The sequence below is a fragment of the Eulemur rufifrons genome, chromosome 5 (assembly GCF_041146395.1).
Source record: "Eulemur rufifrons isolate Redbay chromosome 5, OSU_ERuf_1, whole genome shotgun sequence".
Taxonomy (NCBI): Eukaryota; Metazoa; Chordata; class Mammalia; order Primates; family Lemuridae; genus Eulemur; species Eulemur rufifrons.
In genome coordinates this window covers 39,735,023-39,753,045 of record NC_090987.1, presented here as the reverse complement: position 1 = coordinate 39,753,045, position 18,023 = coordinate 39,735,023, and the positions used below count along the sequence as shown (strand labels likewise).

At 39.7% G+C, this 18,023-nt stretch overlaps 1 protein-coding gene across 4 annotated transcripts in view; it reads right to left on the bottom strand.

The window, feature by feature from the left end:
* Positions 1–18,023, bottom strand: part of OSBPL1A (oxysterol binding protein like 1A) — a 187,203-nt gene that overhangs the window by 12,163 nt on the left and 157,017 nt on the right. For all 4 annotated transcript variants that reach the window (XM_069468506.1, XM_069468507.1, XM_069468508.1 and 1 more), the window contains 5 exons: positions 17,313–17,388; positions 4,984–5,118; positions 3,867–3,964; positions 2,859–3,041; positions 179–286 (listed from right to left, as the gene is read on the bottom strand). In XM_069468506.1, coding sequence (XP_069324607.1) covers positions 179–286; positions 2,859–3,041; positions 3,867–3,964; positions 4,984–5,118; positions 17,313–17,388 — 600 coding nt within the window. The remainder of the gene's footprint in view (positions 1–178; positions 287–2,858; positions 3,042–3,866; positions 3,965–4,983; positions 5,119–17,312; positions 17,389–18,023) is intronic.

Sequence of the window (18,023 nt, the reverse complement as noted above, 5' to 3'; positions counted from 1 at the left end):
ACCCTATTCATTAAATGGATGGGCTGCTGTTCACTCTTGAGTTATAATGCCAAATTCTTAAATTTTCATCAGGCTCTACTAGAGCTTTTCATAAAAAAAAAAAAAAAAAAAAAAAAAATTCAGGCCACTGGAACTGATGAAAACTGAAGGAAGGGCTAAGTCCCCTTAAGTGTCTCACTTGTGGTTTATGATTTCCACGTTGCCGTACTGCTCAATCCAGAGTTTACCCACAATGATGTTATGCACACAGCAGGTGGGATTTGTCCATGTATATGCTTCATTGTGTCTAAAAAACAAAACCGCAACCCAGAAAAGTAAGTGACAAGCGTTATTTTGTTTAAAAAGTACATTTGCTTCAAATGCCATTACGCAGGGTAACTAATCAGGCTGCTTGAGATAACTAAGCTCTAAGACTTGAAAACCTCTATTGCTGTTAACTCACAGTAAAATAGGTATCAGGTGCCTATTCCTACTATTTCTTAATGGGAAACAAAAGCTTCAGAAAAAAATTCTATACTTCCACCAAACTCCAAATAAACTAGACACCTAATCATTTTAAGCATTCAAAAATTTGTGAGACCTGTGAAAAATAAAAGTAGACATAGAAAATAAAAATGAAGGTCTATTAAGCACTTTCCAGAGAAAGTGTCTTCCACCTCACCAAAGGAAAACACCTATGTATGTAAATAAACTCCAATTTTTAATCCGTTGCTTCTGAAAAAATTTGTTTTGCATCTTTGTATATTTATCCTTAGATGTTTTTGAATTGTTTTCATTTATATAAAATTCATTTTTGTTGGTATACAGTTCCATGGGTTTTAATGTGTGTATATATCTGTGTAACCACCACCGACACAATCAGAATGGTAAACCACTCCATCACCACCCTCCAAAGAATTTGCTCGCGCTTCCCTTGTGTAGTCAAACCCTCCCTTCATTCCTAATCCCCAAACAACTGATCTGTTCTCCCTTGTCATAGTTTTACCTTTTCCAGATATCATATGTATGGAATGATATACTATGTTACCTTCTGAGATTAGCTTCAATTTGTATAATGCACTTGAAATTCATTCCTATTGTTCTATGTATCAATAATTCATTCTTTCTTATTGCTGAGTAGTAATCCACTGTGTGGATGTACCATGGTTGTTTAACCATTCACCCACTGAAGGGCCTTTGGGCTATTTTCAGTTTTGGTGATTATGAATAATGCCACACTAAACATTTGTATACAGGTTTTTGTGTGAACATAAGTTTTCTTTTCTCTAGGGTAAATACCTAGGAAGATTGCCGAATCGTGTGGTAAAAATATGGTTAACTTTATAAAAAAGTGCCAAGCTGTTCTCCAGAATGGCTTTACCATTTTACATTCAACACCAACAATATATGGGTTGAGCATTCATTCCAAATCCAAAATGCTCCAAGATCTGAAACTCTTTGAGTGCCAACATAATGCTCAGAGGAAATGCTCCCTGGAGCATTTCAGATTTCAGATTTTCCAATTTGGGATACTCAATGGGTAGGCAGAATGCAAATATCCTCAAATCTGAAAAGATCCGAAATCTGAAACACTCCAGTCCAAAGCATTCTGCAAGAGGATATTCAACCTGTATGAGACTTCTCATTGTTCTGTGTCCTTGTCAGCACTTCATATTGTCAGTTTTTTAGATTTTAGACATTCTAATAGGTGTACACCAGTATCTCATTGTGGTTTTAATTTTGTATTTCTCTAGTAACTGATGCTGTTAAGCATGTTTTCATGTGCTTATTTGCCATCCAAATATTTCTTTCAGTGAAGTATCTGTTCATACCTTTTGTCCAATTTCTTATTGAGTTGTTTGTTTCTTACTGTTGTTTCATATTGTCGAGTTTTGAGAGTTCTTTATATATTCTAGACACAAGTCCTCTGTTGGATATATGGCTTGCAAATAATTTTTACTAGTCTATAGCTTGTCTTTTCATCTCTGAACAATGTCTTTCATAGAGCCAAAGTTTTTAATTTTGATAAAATCTAATTTATCAATTTTGCCTTTTATGGATTGTAATTTTGGTACTATATCTGTAAGAGATCTTTGCCTAATTCAAAGTCATAAGATTTTCTCCTATGTTTTCTTCCAAAAGCTTTATAGTTTTACATTTTATTTTAGTCTCTTAGAACTTTTTCTGTCTGCCTCCAATGCCCAGTTCTGTGACTTGCTGCTCTGACTAAGCCAGGAGATATGGGAGAAAAATATAAAACCAGTAAACTCACATTGGTCCTCAGGGTCTGATTTCTCTCCTGTCTGCCTGCTACTATTTACTTTACAGAGTCCTCAGATCGTTGCTTTACATTTCTGTCCAGGGTTGCCAGTTTTACTCAGCGTAAGAGACAGAGTAGAGGATGCTTACTCTATCTTACCTGGATGGAACCGCCTGGGAATTTAAAGCTAATCTTACAAAAGAAGAGAACTAACTCCTAACTTACCTTAATGTCTAGCATGTGCCACACAACCGTCATTTCAATATTTCTCAAGGTAACTTAATTTTGAAGTCTTTAAGCAAAACACTGGCACTATGATATACAGAAAGCTTGTTTTTTAAGAATTGTCATGGAGTGATTAACTCCATTTTATCTCAAAATAGATCCAAACACCATAGTCAAACATCGAGTTAAACTATTTACACCCCCAATGGATTAGCATTGGCTATTGCCATGTTTCTCAAATTCTTTTACACAGAAGTAGATAATCTATACTGTGTAAAAGCTGTTTCTTGCTTTTTCTCTAGCTTTTGAATAATAAGGTCAGGGCTGTGTGCAAGTGTATATACTCACACATAGGTCTACACAAAAAGAGTTTAATGGCTTGATTAGAACTTACTCAAGGAGCTCCAAGGTGATGGTTCCTTTGGGTTCTGCTTCTACACTCTTTCCCCAGAACTTCAGTTTGGGATATATTGAGCCATGAAAGATGAAATCATTGTTTAATCCTTCTGCATGAAATGCACTGATTGGGGGGTGATGGCTGACCTGTTCAGAGATGAGTCTGAATCCAAGGTCATCTCTTAAGGTGAGGGAAAAAAGCAACATTGTAATTAACTCCATCATCATGCGTACATTATTGTCATTTCAGTCAAAAAGCAACGTGAAAGCATTAAAGAAACAGGTTCGACAAAATAAACAATTCTTTACTATCCTCATGAAAGAACAGCTTAACATATGAGAAATTATAAAAATGCAACCCAAACTATTCAATCCAATGTTATTATAATGCTAGCCACTTTGAACATACTAAAATAAAGCACCCACATGAATTTGGGTGACAGCAATATTAGCCATGTAAATTTAAAACTTATTGCTCCTTTTATAATAAGAGAAATCTAGTTGTGTCCATTTTCAAACACCTAGGGAATAAATGAGATCAAAACTTGTGCAGAGAAGAGGCGGGAGATACAGAAAAACTAAAGCCAAATAAATTCCCCTAATTGTTTACAAATAAGAAACAGGCTAGCAGAAGCAAACAGAACTGCACTTGTAAATGCATTCATTGGCTTTATGGCAATAGTATATATTTATACTTTAGGTTATAAAAAAACCTCCAATCATGTCTTATGATATACATAAAGAGAAAGGGAGGATGATCAATACTACGTGATCAGGAATATTGAAATCCTTGCAATTTTACTTTTTATAGTGCAACATTATGTTTCAATATTTTTGACATAGTCTCTAGTAAGAATCATTAGGAAAAAATATCAAAATTGATAACTGCTCTATCCATGTATAATTGTTGGTGGTAATACATATATTTTTCTTCTTCATTTGAAAAACGATTAATATAAATCATACACATTCAACTACCCATCTGGAATGGAGTGAAAGACCTCACCGAACTAATTCATAAGTCTCTCCCAGAAGTGGGTTGAAAGGTTTTCCAGTACGTTCCCACTGCGACGCAACAGCAGATACAGCAAATGCAGCTATACACTGTGGACAGAGCATCACGATAAGTTAAAAATAGCCGAGCTCGCTCCTCATTCTTTTAGGATCCAAAATTTTGCTGAAGACAGTAATTTCCAAAATTATTTCTAGTAGTTTAATTACTTTGGATTTTTAATACGGCTCTAGCAACGTGATATGGAAACTTGAATATTCAAAATGAAAATTACTTTCAGTCACTTCCTTTAGTTATTCCCAACTGTGGTTTTTATAATGCCCTAAGGGTGCTACAAATTCTCTCAAGGACTTTTAAAAAAAAAAAATTCTTGAACCCAAAGTTACTTTTACTTCATTTAAAATTTTTAAAAAGTACATTTCAAGATTGAGGAAAAGAGACATAAAACTCAACAAGTTAATTGGTGTTAAGTCCAATGAGGTTGGAAAAAGCTGATTTATATAAATGAAAGAACAGAAGGACTTTAGTTTAGAATGCTATTGTTTTGTTTGAAGGAGAACAATGTGTCTACTATACTCTGCTGTATCTAGTGCATTCATGTAGATCACATAAATATCTTCTATTTAAAAGAAAATGAAAAAGTTCAATTCCTTGCTGTCTTTTAACATATAGCAATGTATATATATTTATTGATATAATATATAAATGTATATATTTATTTATATATACACATTAAGCACACACATGCATTTATATGTGTGTGTGTGTGTGTGTGTGTGTGTGTATTGATGCCTTCTTGAAAATACCCTGAGAAAGCCTAAAAGACCGAAGGTTGAATTTTTCCACCTAATACAATGCTACTTTCTAAAACGAAGACTTAAAAAAAAGCTCACCAATATCCAGGTTTGGTTACGGACCACTGTCTGCTTCTTTTGCAATTCTCATTGGTCTTTGCACTATGGTGGCACTGACACTCCAAACATGCTGACAGCTTTTAACATTAATATTTCCCAGCCTCACACTGGACTTAACACTAACTTTGTGTGTTTGGGTGGGTTGGTAGAGAGGTCTCTAGGACTCAGACCTTTTCCAGGGCTTGCCTGACACACACCTGCATCCTTTCCACAGGATCAGAAAGGGAACTGGCCTTGTGGATGAGGTACGTGTGCTCCATGTATTCGGTCAGTCGCTGAAGGAAGCTCAAAGGCTCGTTAAATATGACTGGCATGGTGATCTTCGATAGCTCCTATTTAACCAGAAAACAAACTGTTATGTGCAATACACACAGCAAACTTATCTGCTATCTTTATATAACATGTTCCTGGAAAGGAAGTAACAAAAAATAGTAACCCATGAAATGGTAGTTCAATTTCACAAATCTTGCCAGAACACCTAATCATATGGAGTAGACTGCCCTAGGCCTTGAAGGAAATACGAAGACGACCCAAACGTTCTCCTTGGCTTCCAGGAGCTCACTAGCAGGTGGTGAGCATGAGTGGATGACTACTACTAAGTTGGCCTTACGTCAGAGTTAGGAAATGGGGCATCAAGGTGATGGGAACACACAAAGCAAAACTCTTCAGAGTGGTGTTAATTAATTGGAGTGTCACTAGGCTAAGACAGATCCAGTGTCTTGGGTTCCTACATAAGCAAACTGAAACCCAACTCAGTGTAAACTTAAACTTTACCAATCAGAAACCACCAAACCTACCTCTAACTAGGGACTTTCCACTTCAACCAGTCAAATACATCCTTTGTCTTGCTCCCTTCAAACAACACCTTATAACAGCTCCCCCCCTCCAGCCCTCTCAGTGGGACAACTGACCTGCTTGTGGTGGGGGCTGCCCAAGTCATGAATAACCGTCTGCTCAAGTAAATTTGTTAAAATTTCAGTATGTCTAAGTATATCTTCTAACAGCAGCCTAAACATCAACCACATATACCATTTTTGTGGGTAATTTTCCAAAAGAAATTTTAGACTGTTTTTGGTGGACAACATCGAGCTTTCGTGAGCACGCCAATCTAGTATCAAAACTGTGGATTAGAGTACTAGAAGGCTATTATGTATTTTACAGAATAGATTTTCAACTCTGCCAGAATGATGCCATCAGAGTAGACTCTCAAAAATAATTTAACAACTGGGTAGGGTTTCTAACCTGAATGATAATCTTTCAACTCTGTTTACCATGTGCTGCCAGCAAGCAACATCATTGTGAGGCCTTTAAAAGATTCATTAAGTAACACACTTATCTTGGTGTTCACTGGAATATTCTGATGATCTTCCCAAACTTCTACCTGCCACTGCCCTGGGAACCAGGTCTTTCATGAAGCCTGCTGGCTAAGGTCACACGGTCGGGTGAACAGGCCTGAGGTGCAAAGCAGGCTGAATGCCACCTGACACAGCCCTGACCTTTTCCCCCTAAATGTCCACATTCTTACCGAGCTACTCAGTCCTGCGCATGTTAATAAATGCTATATGTGGTCGCCAAATTTAAAGCAAAGTCCATCTAAGGATATATCATAAACTATTTAATCATGTATCTTTAAGAGTATAGAAAAATATGGCTTTTAAGTAGAATTCTGAGTGGAGTTCCTGGGTCAAAGGCATGCTCACTTAAAATTTTTTTTACAGATACTACCAAGCTGAACATTTTCCAAAAGGGCTTTACCAATTTACACTCCCTGCTGCATGAGAGTCAACATCTTTGATGTTAAAAGAGCTGCATTATTTCCAATGTGTTCATCCAGTCATGTTCACTCTTTCATTAAACACCTAATTTAACTGAGCACCTGCTAAGTGTCAGGTGCTGTGTCAGGCACTGGATCACAAGCCTCGTTGCAGCTCCTGGATCTGGAATGCCCTGCTCCCCTTCCCTTAATTCCTCTACATCCTACCCAGATTTCAAGGCTCAGTTCAAGTCTTTCCTGCTCAAGTATTGTAGCACTCACGGATTGACCGCTCCTTCCCACTCTTGGAGGACCAGAATCTATTGCTCACAACTTAGCATCTGATCATAAATTAGATTCTATTACCTGCTGTCATGGCATGGGTACCAACCAGCGTATCTTGCCAACTTTAACACAATTCCTTAAGAAAGGGCCAATATCTTATACTCTGCCAACATCCTCGTCACCTCGAGGAGAGCGGGATACACTGCAGTGCGCCCTGCCCAGAGGTATTCCCACCACTCCCTGACTTTACTCCTTTGCAGGCATTTCGCATCCTGCACTGCACCTCCCCTGTCGTCTTCACTGGACAACAAGCTCTTCGAAGACAAAAGTCTTGTTTAAGGATGTATAATAGTTAATGTGGCAAAATGCTGAGTAAAAAAGTAGGTTACTTTTGGAATATTATTCAGTGCTAAAAAGAAATGAGCTATTAAGCCACATAAAGACACGGAAGAAACTTCAATGCATATGACTAAGTGAAAGAAGTCAGTCTGAAAAGGCTACATACTGTATGATTCCAACTATATGACATTCTGGAAAAGGCAAAACTATGGAGATGGTAGAAAGATCAGCGGTTGCCAGGGGTTAGGAGGGAGGGAAGGAAGGTTGAACAGGTGGAGCGCAGAGGATTTTTAAGGCAGTGAAAATACGGTGTATGAGACTATAATGGCAGACACACGTCTTACACGAACACACAACAGCAAGAGCGAACCCTGATGTAAACTATGAACTTCGGGTGACTGATGCAATTGTCAATGTGGTTCATCAATTCCAACAAACGGACCACTCTAACCTGGGGAGGGCCTGACAACGGGAGGCCGTGTACGTGTGGGGACAGGGAGTGTCTGGGAACTCTCTGTCCATTCCTCTCAATTTTGCTGTCAACCTACAACTGCTCTAAAAAATAAAATCTTTTAAAAAATAATTTTAATTAATCATGCTTAAGGAAAGATCAAACGATCTTTCTAGTCCTGCTACAGAAAATATCATAACATCGTCACATGTGATAACAGAATAGCCAAAAATGGAAGAAAAAAAGTATCATAGGCCAGGCGTGGTGGCTCACGCCTGTAATCCTAGCACTCTGGGAGGCCAAGGCGGGTGGATTGTTTGACCTCGGGAGTTCGAGACCAGCCTGAGCAAGAGCGAGACCCCGTCTCTACTAAAAATAGAAAGAAATTATATGGAAAGCTAAAAATATATGTAGAAAAATTAGTCGGGCATGGTGGTGCATGCCCGTAGTCCCAGCTACTTGGGAGGCTGAGGCAGGAAGATTGCTTGAGCCCAGGAGTTTGAGGTTGCTGTGAGCTAGGCTGACGCCATGGCACTCTAGCCCGGGCAACAGAGACTCTGTCCAAAAAAAAAAAAAAAAAAAAAAGAAAGAAAAGTATCATAGAAGAATATTAGGCTGTTAATTCAGAAAAATTTGTTTATTATTTTGGATTTATATTGTTTGTGGTATCTCTCAGTTATTGACACTTCAAAATGTTATTTTTCCTCATTCTAAATAAATATTCACTTTCATACCTGGAAAAAAATAGGTTACAAAGCAACATGTTCAAAAATATTCTATTAATAATTTTGTTAAATGTTTTTATAGATATATAGAGACAAATACTGGAAGATCATAGCACCAAGACGTTAACAGTGGGTAGCTCTAGAAGTTGGTAGTACAAGGAATCTTAATTATCTTCTTTATGCTTTTCTGTATTTTCCAAATTTCCTAAAATGAACATCTAAGCTATTCTAATCAGGAGAAAAACAAGAGATATTATTTTAAAACCTAACGATTTCAGACTGGCAAAAGGAAAAGACAGGGAAGCCAAAATCTTGGCCACCAAAGCTGGTCCCCAACAATACACGTTTACATTTATGCTAAACATAAAATGGACAAGTGGAAATCGCTGAGTAAGTGGTACAATGGAAAAAGAGGACAACAAAATACATTCAGATTAGTCCACTCCTAAGTTCCAGAGATAGTAAAGTGTGTGGTTAAAGAATGCACTTGGAAAAGAAAGTGGCACGGTGGTGGCCAGGGGCTGGGTGAGGGGACACGGAGTCCGTGTTTAAGGGGGACACAGTATCGGTCCCGCGGATGGACAGCAGTGATGACAGCACGCCGTGAGCATACTTAGGGCCCTGAACTCTGTACTTAAAGACGGTCAAGGTGGTGTATTTTGTGTTGTATGTACTTTACCACGATTGAAAAACAAAGAAAAAACATGGGCTGTGAGACCAACTTCCCTGCGTTCCAATCCCAGCTGTACTACCTGCAGCTCGTGTGGCAGCGAGCAAGTCCCATTACCTCTCCCCAAAGTGGGGACAGTTTCATTACATACCTCGAGGACTTGTAAAGATTAGATGAATTCATTCATATAAAACACTTAGAATAGCGCCAGGCATATATTAAGTGAGCAATAAATGCTAGCTATTATCATTATGATGAATAATGCATACAAGATTTCCGAGTCCTCCAACATGGCACGGAAGCAAGGATGCCGCAAAGGCTGGGCTACGTCGCCCTGTCCCACGGGCAGCCGGGCTGTGGGGTAGCTCCTCAGACAGCAGCACAGCAGGGGGTCTGAGCTGAGAAGGCAAGGGAGGGGCGGGAGGGACACTGCCCCTCCCGAAGCCTCGGCCAGGAGAGTCCAACACCAGGACTGTTCAGGAGTTCACTGCAGTGGCGACCAGTGACAGCTGTTTCTTGACCCATATGTGACACAGACTGTGCCATTTCCTGCTCAATTCTCTTCCTATGTTCTACGTTTCACTCTGTTGTGCACAACAGCAAGGTGAGATTTGTCTTAAAGGAATTTAAAAGGTTTAATCATTAAAGGAATGAAGAACTTTACCTGTAAGTTTGATTCTAGATTATTTTTTCCCTGAAAACACTACAAGGACTATAAAATGCTCACCGAGGAAATGAGAGATGCACTGGGAATGACATTTTAGTATTTATAGGATAGGAGCGCTTCCATCAAAGGGCTTTTGCTTTGTTTTCTCAGAAACGTTGGCCTAGGGACTTAAATTTGCAGCACTAAGCAATGCTGTGTACGTTGCCGTTTCTCCTCATCCAGCTCCACAGGAAAACACGCAACCCAGCAGGCGGGGGGACGAGTGTCTACTAGCCAGCGCTACGCCACACCAGCTGGCCGGGCTTTCATGAGTCAGACGTCAAGGACAGAGAGTGCAGCGTCAACTGGAGACCATGGTGTGAAGGACACGGGTTTATCATCAATGCAATAAGTAGATTTACTTCTTAATCATCTGAAAAGCTCCTAAAATTCTGAAAGTTTCTTTGAGCAAAATTTTGTAATCTAGAATAATTTAAACACCTTTCTTTTGGTAACGGAGAATGTAAGCATTCAAGGAAATGAGAGGCCCACAGCTGGGCCAGACAGTGAGTGAGAGGGAAAGAAGAACTGAGAACACACGCACACAAATCCAGCCCGCCATAAAAACCACCTCGGCCTCTTAGAGAGCAGAACAGGCTGTTTTAAATTGTAGCAACTTACAATCTTATTGCCTCCATCATCCGCAATTATTTTAAAATAATCTTAGAATTATTTCAATTGTTAAAATTCCCTAGCTAGGTAATGAAAAACTCAGTGACACAAAGTATATCTTATTTCCTTTCCTCTGAGACCTCTTGGATATCCACAGATGCACCAATTTTACTTCCAGTCCAATGAAGTCTGGTGTTGCATTCTCTAGATATTGTATATAATGCATTAGTGTGTGTGTGTGTGTGTGTGTATATATATATACACACACATATATGTATATATACATATATGTGTGTGTATATATATATGTGTGTGTGTGTATATATATATGTGTGTGTGTGTGTATATATATATATATATATATATATACACACACATATATTTGTAGAGATAGGGTCTCACCATTGCCCAGGCTGGTCTCAAACTTCTGGGATCAAGCGATCCTCCCATCTCGGCCGCCAAAAGTGCTACGATTACAGGCGTGAACCGCTGCGCCCGGCCAAGTACGTGTGTATATTTCAATAATAGAAAAAGCAACAATGCATGCGATGAAGGTCAAGCTTCAAAACAAACATTAGCTAGAATACTTTTATCATTGAGGGCTACAGTCAGCTGGAAAAATTAAATATTTATGCCAAGCAATTCTACCTTGTGACCCAGCTAAAAGCAAAGTTTAAATTTATTCATGCAAATTAATAGCAACCAATGATGAAACTGAAGAAACTCCTAATTGCAACTGCTCATCAGCTGACAAACTGAGAAGAAAAAGAGAGAGAAGGCTGCTTCTTCACTTGAACACCATATAAACAATGTGAGAGTAAGGCCACGTTTGAGCTCAATTGAAATTGAAAATATCTTATACATGTAAAGTTTACCATTATAACATCTAAATGTGCAAATTCTTAAGACCTAGGTTACTGAGCGGAACCCACTCAGGTGTTGGGCTGAGTCTGTCTGCTCTGCTGCCCAGGAAGCAGCTGTGGGCAGGGCGCCCACCCAAGCGTGTGACCCAAGCCCCAGGTGGGCCTGTAGGCTCTTCGCTGGGTCTGATGCCGGCTGCAGCCTTGGCTGTTCCTTGGATGGAGCTGGCACCTCTCTCCCCCACAGCTACTGAGGCGGTACAAATTCGTGCTTCTCATTTACGGGCCTCACAGGGTCAAGTATCTTTTCCCGTCTTGTGTTACTCAGTCCCTCTCCCTCCATACGACATCCAGCATCTATCAGTTTATCACCGCTTGAGAGATTCCTGCCCTCTGAACACCACTGATGACACGCAGAACATCATGCTAAGATGTCTCAGGAGAGCCTCCCGGGGCCACTCTGATGGGCAGTTTGAAAAAAGCCTGCCACCCTGGCTGGTTACACCACCGTCCCTCAGCTCTCACAGACCGGCCTGGGCGCCGCAGCAGGGGTCCGAGCGTTAGAGACGCCCCCAGAAAGAAGCAGAGGAGAGGTGTGTCTGTGAGTTAACCGAACTGTAACGTGGGCACCTTAGTGCAACCACTGGAAAAACAGGGACAAGACAAGAAAAGTTTTGAGGAAAACGACAGAAAACATGAGGATCCGCCCTTCCCATCCTCCCTGTCTAGGAGCTGGGTAGCTTCAGAGCTGGGGGGCGGTAGGAGCCCTCTCACTGGGGCACTTAATTGTAACCTCGGCACAGGGCGGGGAAGGGCCACCGGAGCCCTGGACCACAGTCTTCCTGTGGCAGCCGTGGCCCCAGGGGAATCTGCTTCCACACGCACTCGTCCTACAGACTGGCCAGCCTCACGCTGCGCCTCTCTGCTCACTTTCCTGTCACAGTCACCCTCCGGTACTTAAAAAAAGGGGACATAACCTCCCACCATCCAGAACTGTAGCATTCCTACCCCAGAGTGTAAAAGCCCCCAGGGAGCCACACCCAGGGAGTTGAGAAACATTGTATGGACGAGCCTCCTTTCCTCAGGCACCCCAGCCTATGTTGGGGCTCCCTGACCTTCCAGGTTTCAGTCAAGGGGAAGGTACCACACTTGAAACAGGGGCCTCGGGCCATCTCGCCCCATGCTGAGCCATTCTGATCTCACATCACTGCGGGAGAGGTGCCAACGTTGGTTAACTACCTTGCTTCTCCTAGTCAGTATTTATAACATACCAGATTTGGCAACACTCCAACTCTTATCTAGCTCTGTATCTATCTTCGGTCGGAATTCAAGAATAGCACAGTTGTCCCAGTGACATATACAGCGCCCACATGTTTATCTGAATCCAAAAATAACATCACAACCCTTCCGACAGGCACTTTGACCCGGGGATGCGTCTGGCCGGGAAGACATTCTGCATCAAGGGAATGAGCTGAGCTAAATTTGAGGTTCTCAGGAAAATATTTTAAGGCTCATAGAGAGATAAAAGCATTTTACCAAAAAACATCATATTGGCAAAGTACGTGTACTTCAATGAAAAATACTGCAATTTTCTCAACCTCTTCTCAATATTGCAAGGTACAACTGAGTGAAAAAAATCAGTTACATGGCTCAAGATTTGAGAGCTCAGGTAAAGCTTCTCTGGTACATTTCCCAGAGACCAAGAAGCCAGTGAGTGTAATGAAAAGCAGCAAAACCCTCTGCAAATTAGTTTTCCATATTTTTAAGAACACTGAAGGAAGTCCTTACTGAGTTGTCAGCTTATATATCATAAGAATTATTTTTGATAACATCTGATTTTTGGCATAAAGTTGGGAAGGAGTCAAAGAACTGATGACATTACTAGATATTTTTTAAAAACCCAAAAAGCTCCTACTCCCATCTGTCTACTGATATGAGCAAGGTTTCTCAGTCCTTGCATCTATTAAAAAATAAAAACATAATTACTGAAAATCCTGTCTCATTCTAGCAGTAAGTGATAGTCATCCTCAGATATTTAAACCCAATTAAAAACAGTGATTTTCACTAATAACACTTTACCTTTTATGTTCATATTTTCATAAATTTTGTTTGTAATTTTAATCACTCATATACTAATATTTACAATAACTTGATGCAAAGAAACTTAGTACTAAAGTCTTATGATCATAGGTTAGAAATTTTTAAATTCTAACTTTAATGCATACTTTTGTGATAATGAAGTACAATAAAGTAATCAATAAAAGACCTTCAATGAAAAATAAAAACATTTAATAGTCTGTAGAAAATGTGGAATGGAAATATGAGCTAAAGGAGAAAGCGAAAGTATAAACGAGAAAATTGCAACTATTAAAGAACAGCTCGCTCATGTATTTATTCAACAGAATGATAGTGACAATCAAATCTTTTGGTATTAATAGATTCCACCAGATACCTTTAAAAGAGCGATACAACACCTTTGCTTTAAAAAGTCCGTAATCAACATATACTACACCTTTGTATTCTCTTACAGTAATTCAGCAGTAAGATTTTTTTACTCCAAGATACCTGAACACACACAGGTTGGTGCCTGCAAGACCCTGAACTCAAGTGTCTAGGTCGTGGCACTGGTTTCCTAGGTCGCTAAGCATGGACACACACAACCTCACCTTTGGGTGAGCCCTGCTGAGGAAGCCTTGGGAACAAAGGGGTGGGAGAGACGAGGAGGGAGAAAGCAAGGAACACACAGGACAACAGGGCTATGGAATTATTTCCTTACTGCCCCTGTGCTGCGACAAAAGCAGAGGGAGTGAGGAATTAAGGAGCAAAGGCTGCACACGATTACACAGTGTCAGGATTAGTTCTGAGGAGCTGGGAATTTGTTTGGTAAAAGCTTCAGTCACAAAGAGATTTAGGATTGAATTCCAGTTACGTAAAGTATTCAATTCATGTTGTATAATCCGACATTTTGGTAATGCAATCCTGTTCAAAACAGATTGGGAGAAGAAAAGAAGGATGTCATCGGTTTGGGAAATTGAAGTCTCTATATGCTTTTTAGAAAAAAGGAGAGCACAACTGCGTGTACATGGAAGTGGGGGAGACGGGGGCGGAGTGAGCCTGGCTAGGGACAGTGCTGCAGGCACCGGGGGTCCAGGGTGACAAATGCCCCTAGAAACTCTGACCTTCCTTCCTTAGACAAAATTAGACCTAGATTATACCTGGCAGATAAGCATCTACTATGAGTTTATAAATGCCATATATTTTGAACAGTGACACTACACCATAAAACTATTAATACATCATTATATATAAATCAGGGGCATTGTTTTAGAAAAAGTTGGGATGGGACCTCAGTTCAGTGTGGCACACTGGGGCTGCCACCTGCAGGACGCTCAGGCCCTCTAGTCTGGCAAACTCTTCAAAACAGCAGAGCCGGCAGGCATGGCTGTGGCTCAGTATCAAATTTACTCTGCTACTTTTAAGACTTATTATCAAATTAAGAAACTGGGTAGATGAAGCTCAGGAAGAGGTATGATAGCTGAAGGCTATGTGCGCATGGCTTCTGGAACTGAGATTTACCCCCACAAAAAGGACCTGAAATAAAGTATTGGGATTCACTGTAATAGAATCATGAGCATGCGATGGGGATTTTTTAAAAATGCTTTCACTTTGAGTTAAATGTAATTAAAAACCTATGGATACGCCACTGTTTTCTAAGTTTTGACTTATTTGCTTTTGGGAGGTGGGAACAGGCAGGTATTGGAAAGGGCTGCTACCAAAAATTACTTTAGAGATGTCCTCCTGTGATGGTATCTGCATGTCTCTCTCAAGATACCTTATTTTTAATTCCTGTTGTCGCTCAGCACTCCCACCTTTCGACAGATTGTTTCTCGGCCCTAAAAGAGGGGCCCTTACAACCGACAGTGCCCAAAGAATAGTTCCAAATGCTAGGTGGTTTCCTTTCAATCCACATTAATAAAAATGTTCTAGAACATTCGTTTCCTGTAAACCTCAGCAGAAAGAAGTTTCCAAAAATACTACTTCCCCTGTAGTTCCCTCTCTATGCTTTCAATCAGTAAGTTCTACGGATATAAGTTTCAAAACACTCTGTGCAGCCCTTTCAACCCAAACAGCTCTGTTTTTATTTGCTTTACTTTATTTATGATTGAGCCTAAATGTTTACTTGTATAAGTAGTTCTGTACCTAAAAATAAAAGTAAAACCACATTCTAGAGAAATAGAGTATCTTTCAAAGTACGACAGGTATGGTCCAACATAACATTTCTTTTCTTTTAAAAGACTAGTCACAATTTAGACAGAATGCTTGCTTTAGACATAAAATAGATGGACTGTCTGTCACCTGCACGAACAAATTCCTGACACCACCACTACAGCTGACACCCAGTGAAATAGGAGAGGGCAGGAGAAAGACTCAGAAAAAGAAATACAGAAAACTGTATTTTCACAATGGGCAAAAAGACTAAAACACACCTGAAGTTTTCCTACAAACTCTTTTGACCAAATAGCCACAGACAGATGTGGAACCAATTCTATAGTAATTTAGAACAGTGTGTTTCAAAATGTGGGTTTGGTTCATTAGTAAGTTGTGAAATTAATTTAATGAGTTAGAATCATCAATTTAATATAATAGAAAATATCATTTGTAGCATTGGTGTGTATTCTTTTGTAAAGCTGGTTTTAATTTTAAGCACATGCATATATATGTATTTGCACACTGGATCACAATGGCAAATATGTTCCCCAAGGGTTTGAAAAATACTGACTGCAGACTATAAATACATGTAAATTTTGTGTCTTGAAATTTTTCTGTTCCAAAGAGACTAACATGTATACTTATCTTATTTAAGAATATATACATTTGTTGATACACATTTGCTTCGTCCTGTTGAGTCCTAACATAACTGAAATAGGATTAGAGCCCAAGTGATCTGATTCTCAGCTGTGATTAGCTACTGTTAATAAGAACTACTATTCGCGGAGCACTATGCTAAACCAGGGACTATCCTAGACATGTTACATAAATTATTGATTTTTCAATAGACCTCTAAGGTACGCATTACGATCCTAACTTTATGCAGGAGGAAACACTACTCAGGCAGGGACAGCAACTTGCCCAGGGTCTCACAGCCAGGAAGTGGCAGAGCTGAGATTAAATCCCACGTTATCAGGCTACAAAGTTTAGCTGAATTTCTCTCCATGCAGGATTCAAAAAACATTTGTTTAAAATTAATGTTTCTAGGATTAGCTCCTTGGAAATTGCATTTAGGAAGTCTCAGATTACATTACCCCACTCAGAACAGAGACATCAGAAAATGTGAGCACATCCGCAGTTGTCAGGATTTCAAGCATTAGAATGACATGTCTAGCAGGTGACTTATTCCCAGTGCAGAGAAAGTTCTGAAAGTACTCCCAGGTTGCATATCAAATTTCAAGTTTTAAAAGGTAATGTCCAGGCAGATTCTTTGGCACCTCAGGACTCACATGTTTTTAAATTTTCAGCATTTTTAGTATTCAAAGGCCATGCCAGGAAGAGTTAAGAGAACTTTACTCAGAATTCTAGTCTGACATCAGGGTGCTAGTGCTGGCCACTACCTTAAATGGGAATGCAAGGATTTGTACAATAGGAAATGCTGCCATCTCCTCCACCTTCCCCCAAATCAGATCTGCCCACACAGATAACTAAGCAGAGACGTAGTCCAAATATTTAACATACTACACTTACAAATTCAAAGAACAAAAGCTTGTCTTGTGCACAGAAGTGTAAGTGAAATTCTGTTCTACACTGTGGGGGCAGGGGGTCTGTTCTTTCTGAGAAAATTTCTGGGTAAGTTTATGGGGCAATATAAATGTGATGTAACAATAGAAAAAAAGCATTTTCCTGTTCCTATTTTCTTGAAATGAAAAATCACATTGAAGTCATAATAAATGGCATAAAGAGTGGTTCAAATTCTTGTCAGAAAACCCTAAGACTTTTCACAATTTGTGATTCTCTAAGGTTTCCATAAACATTGTGCATCACTTTTATGCAAACTTAAAGATTCCCTTCTAAAGGAAATGCAATTAAACATATCCTCTTAAGGCCGTATGATCAAACTGACAGCTATTTACCATTCCGATACATTTTCTGAGGATGCTCCAGATACTGAAGTCATTTCTGGAAAACATAGGAGAGGGCAAGCTTGTTCTGAAAAAAATAAAACAAAGAGTTCATTTTAATGCCATTGACATTAGGAAGGAAACACTATTGTCATTAATGTGAGAGCTGCAGGCACACAGGTATAGAGACACTTGAAAAATGTGCATCATCATAGGACAAAACAGGCTCAATCTGGGATTGCACCTGTTCATTGCTATTTTGGTCTCTGAAAAGTTTCGTAGCAAATCCGCTGGCCCTCTGTCTTCAGTATTCTGCTGACCTGAATTCTCCTAGTCCTCCCCAGTCCTTGGGGTCCAGCTGTTTGGACCACCTTAGAGGTACACCATCCTTTCATGTGCTGGCACACCTGGCCTTACGGTGTGGCTCAAGGCACACCTACCATATTCTGATACTTCATAAGTTATCGTTCTCTAGCTGCTAAATAACGTAAACAAAATGCCATCAAAAAGCCTAGCTAATTTTTTTTTTTCTTTAAAAAATTAAATGGGAAAATGCAAACAAACCATAAAAGCTAAAGTAAAGCTTACGCTAGTACTTTCCCAAGGACACTGATACGGAACAAAATTTAGCAACTCTGGATACGCTGGAAAACCTCTTACAAATTAACCTCCACAGAAAGAGCATCTTCAAAGCCTCTGCGGGAGTATGGAAGTAGCCAGGAG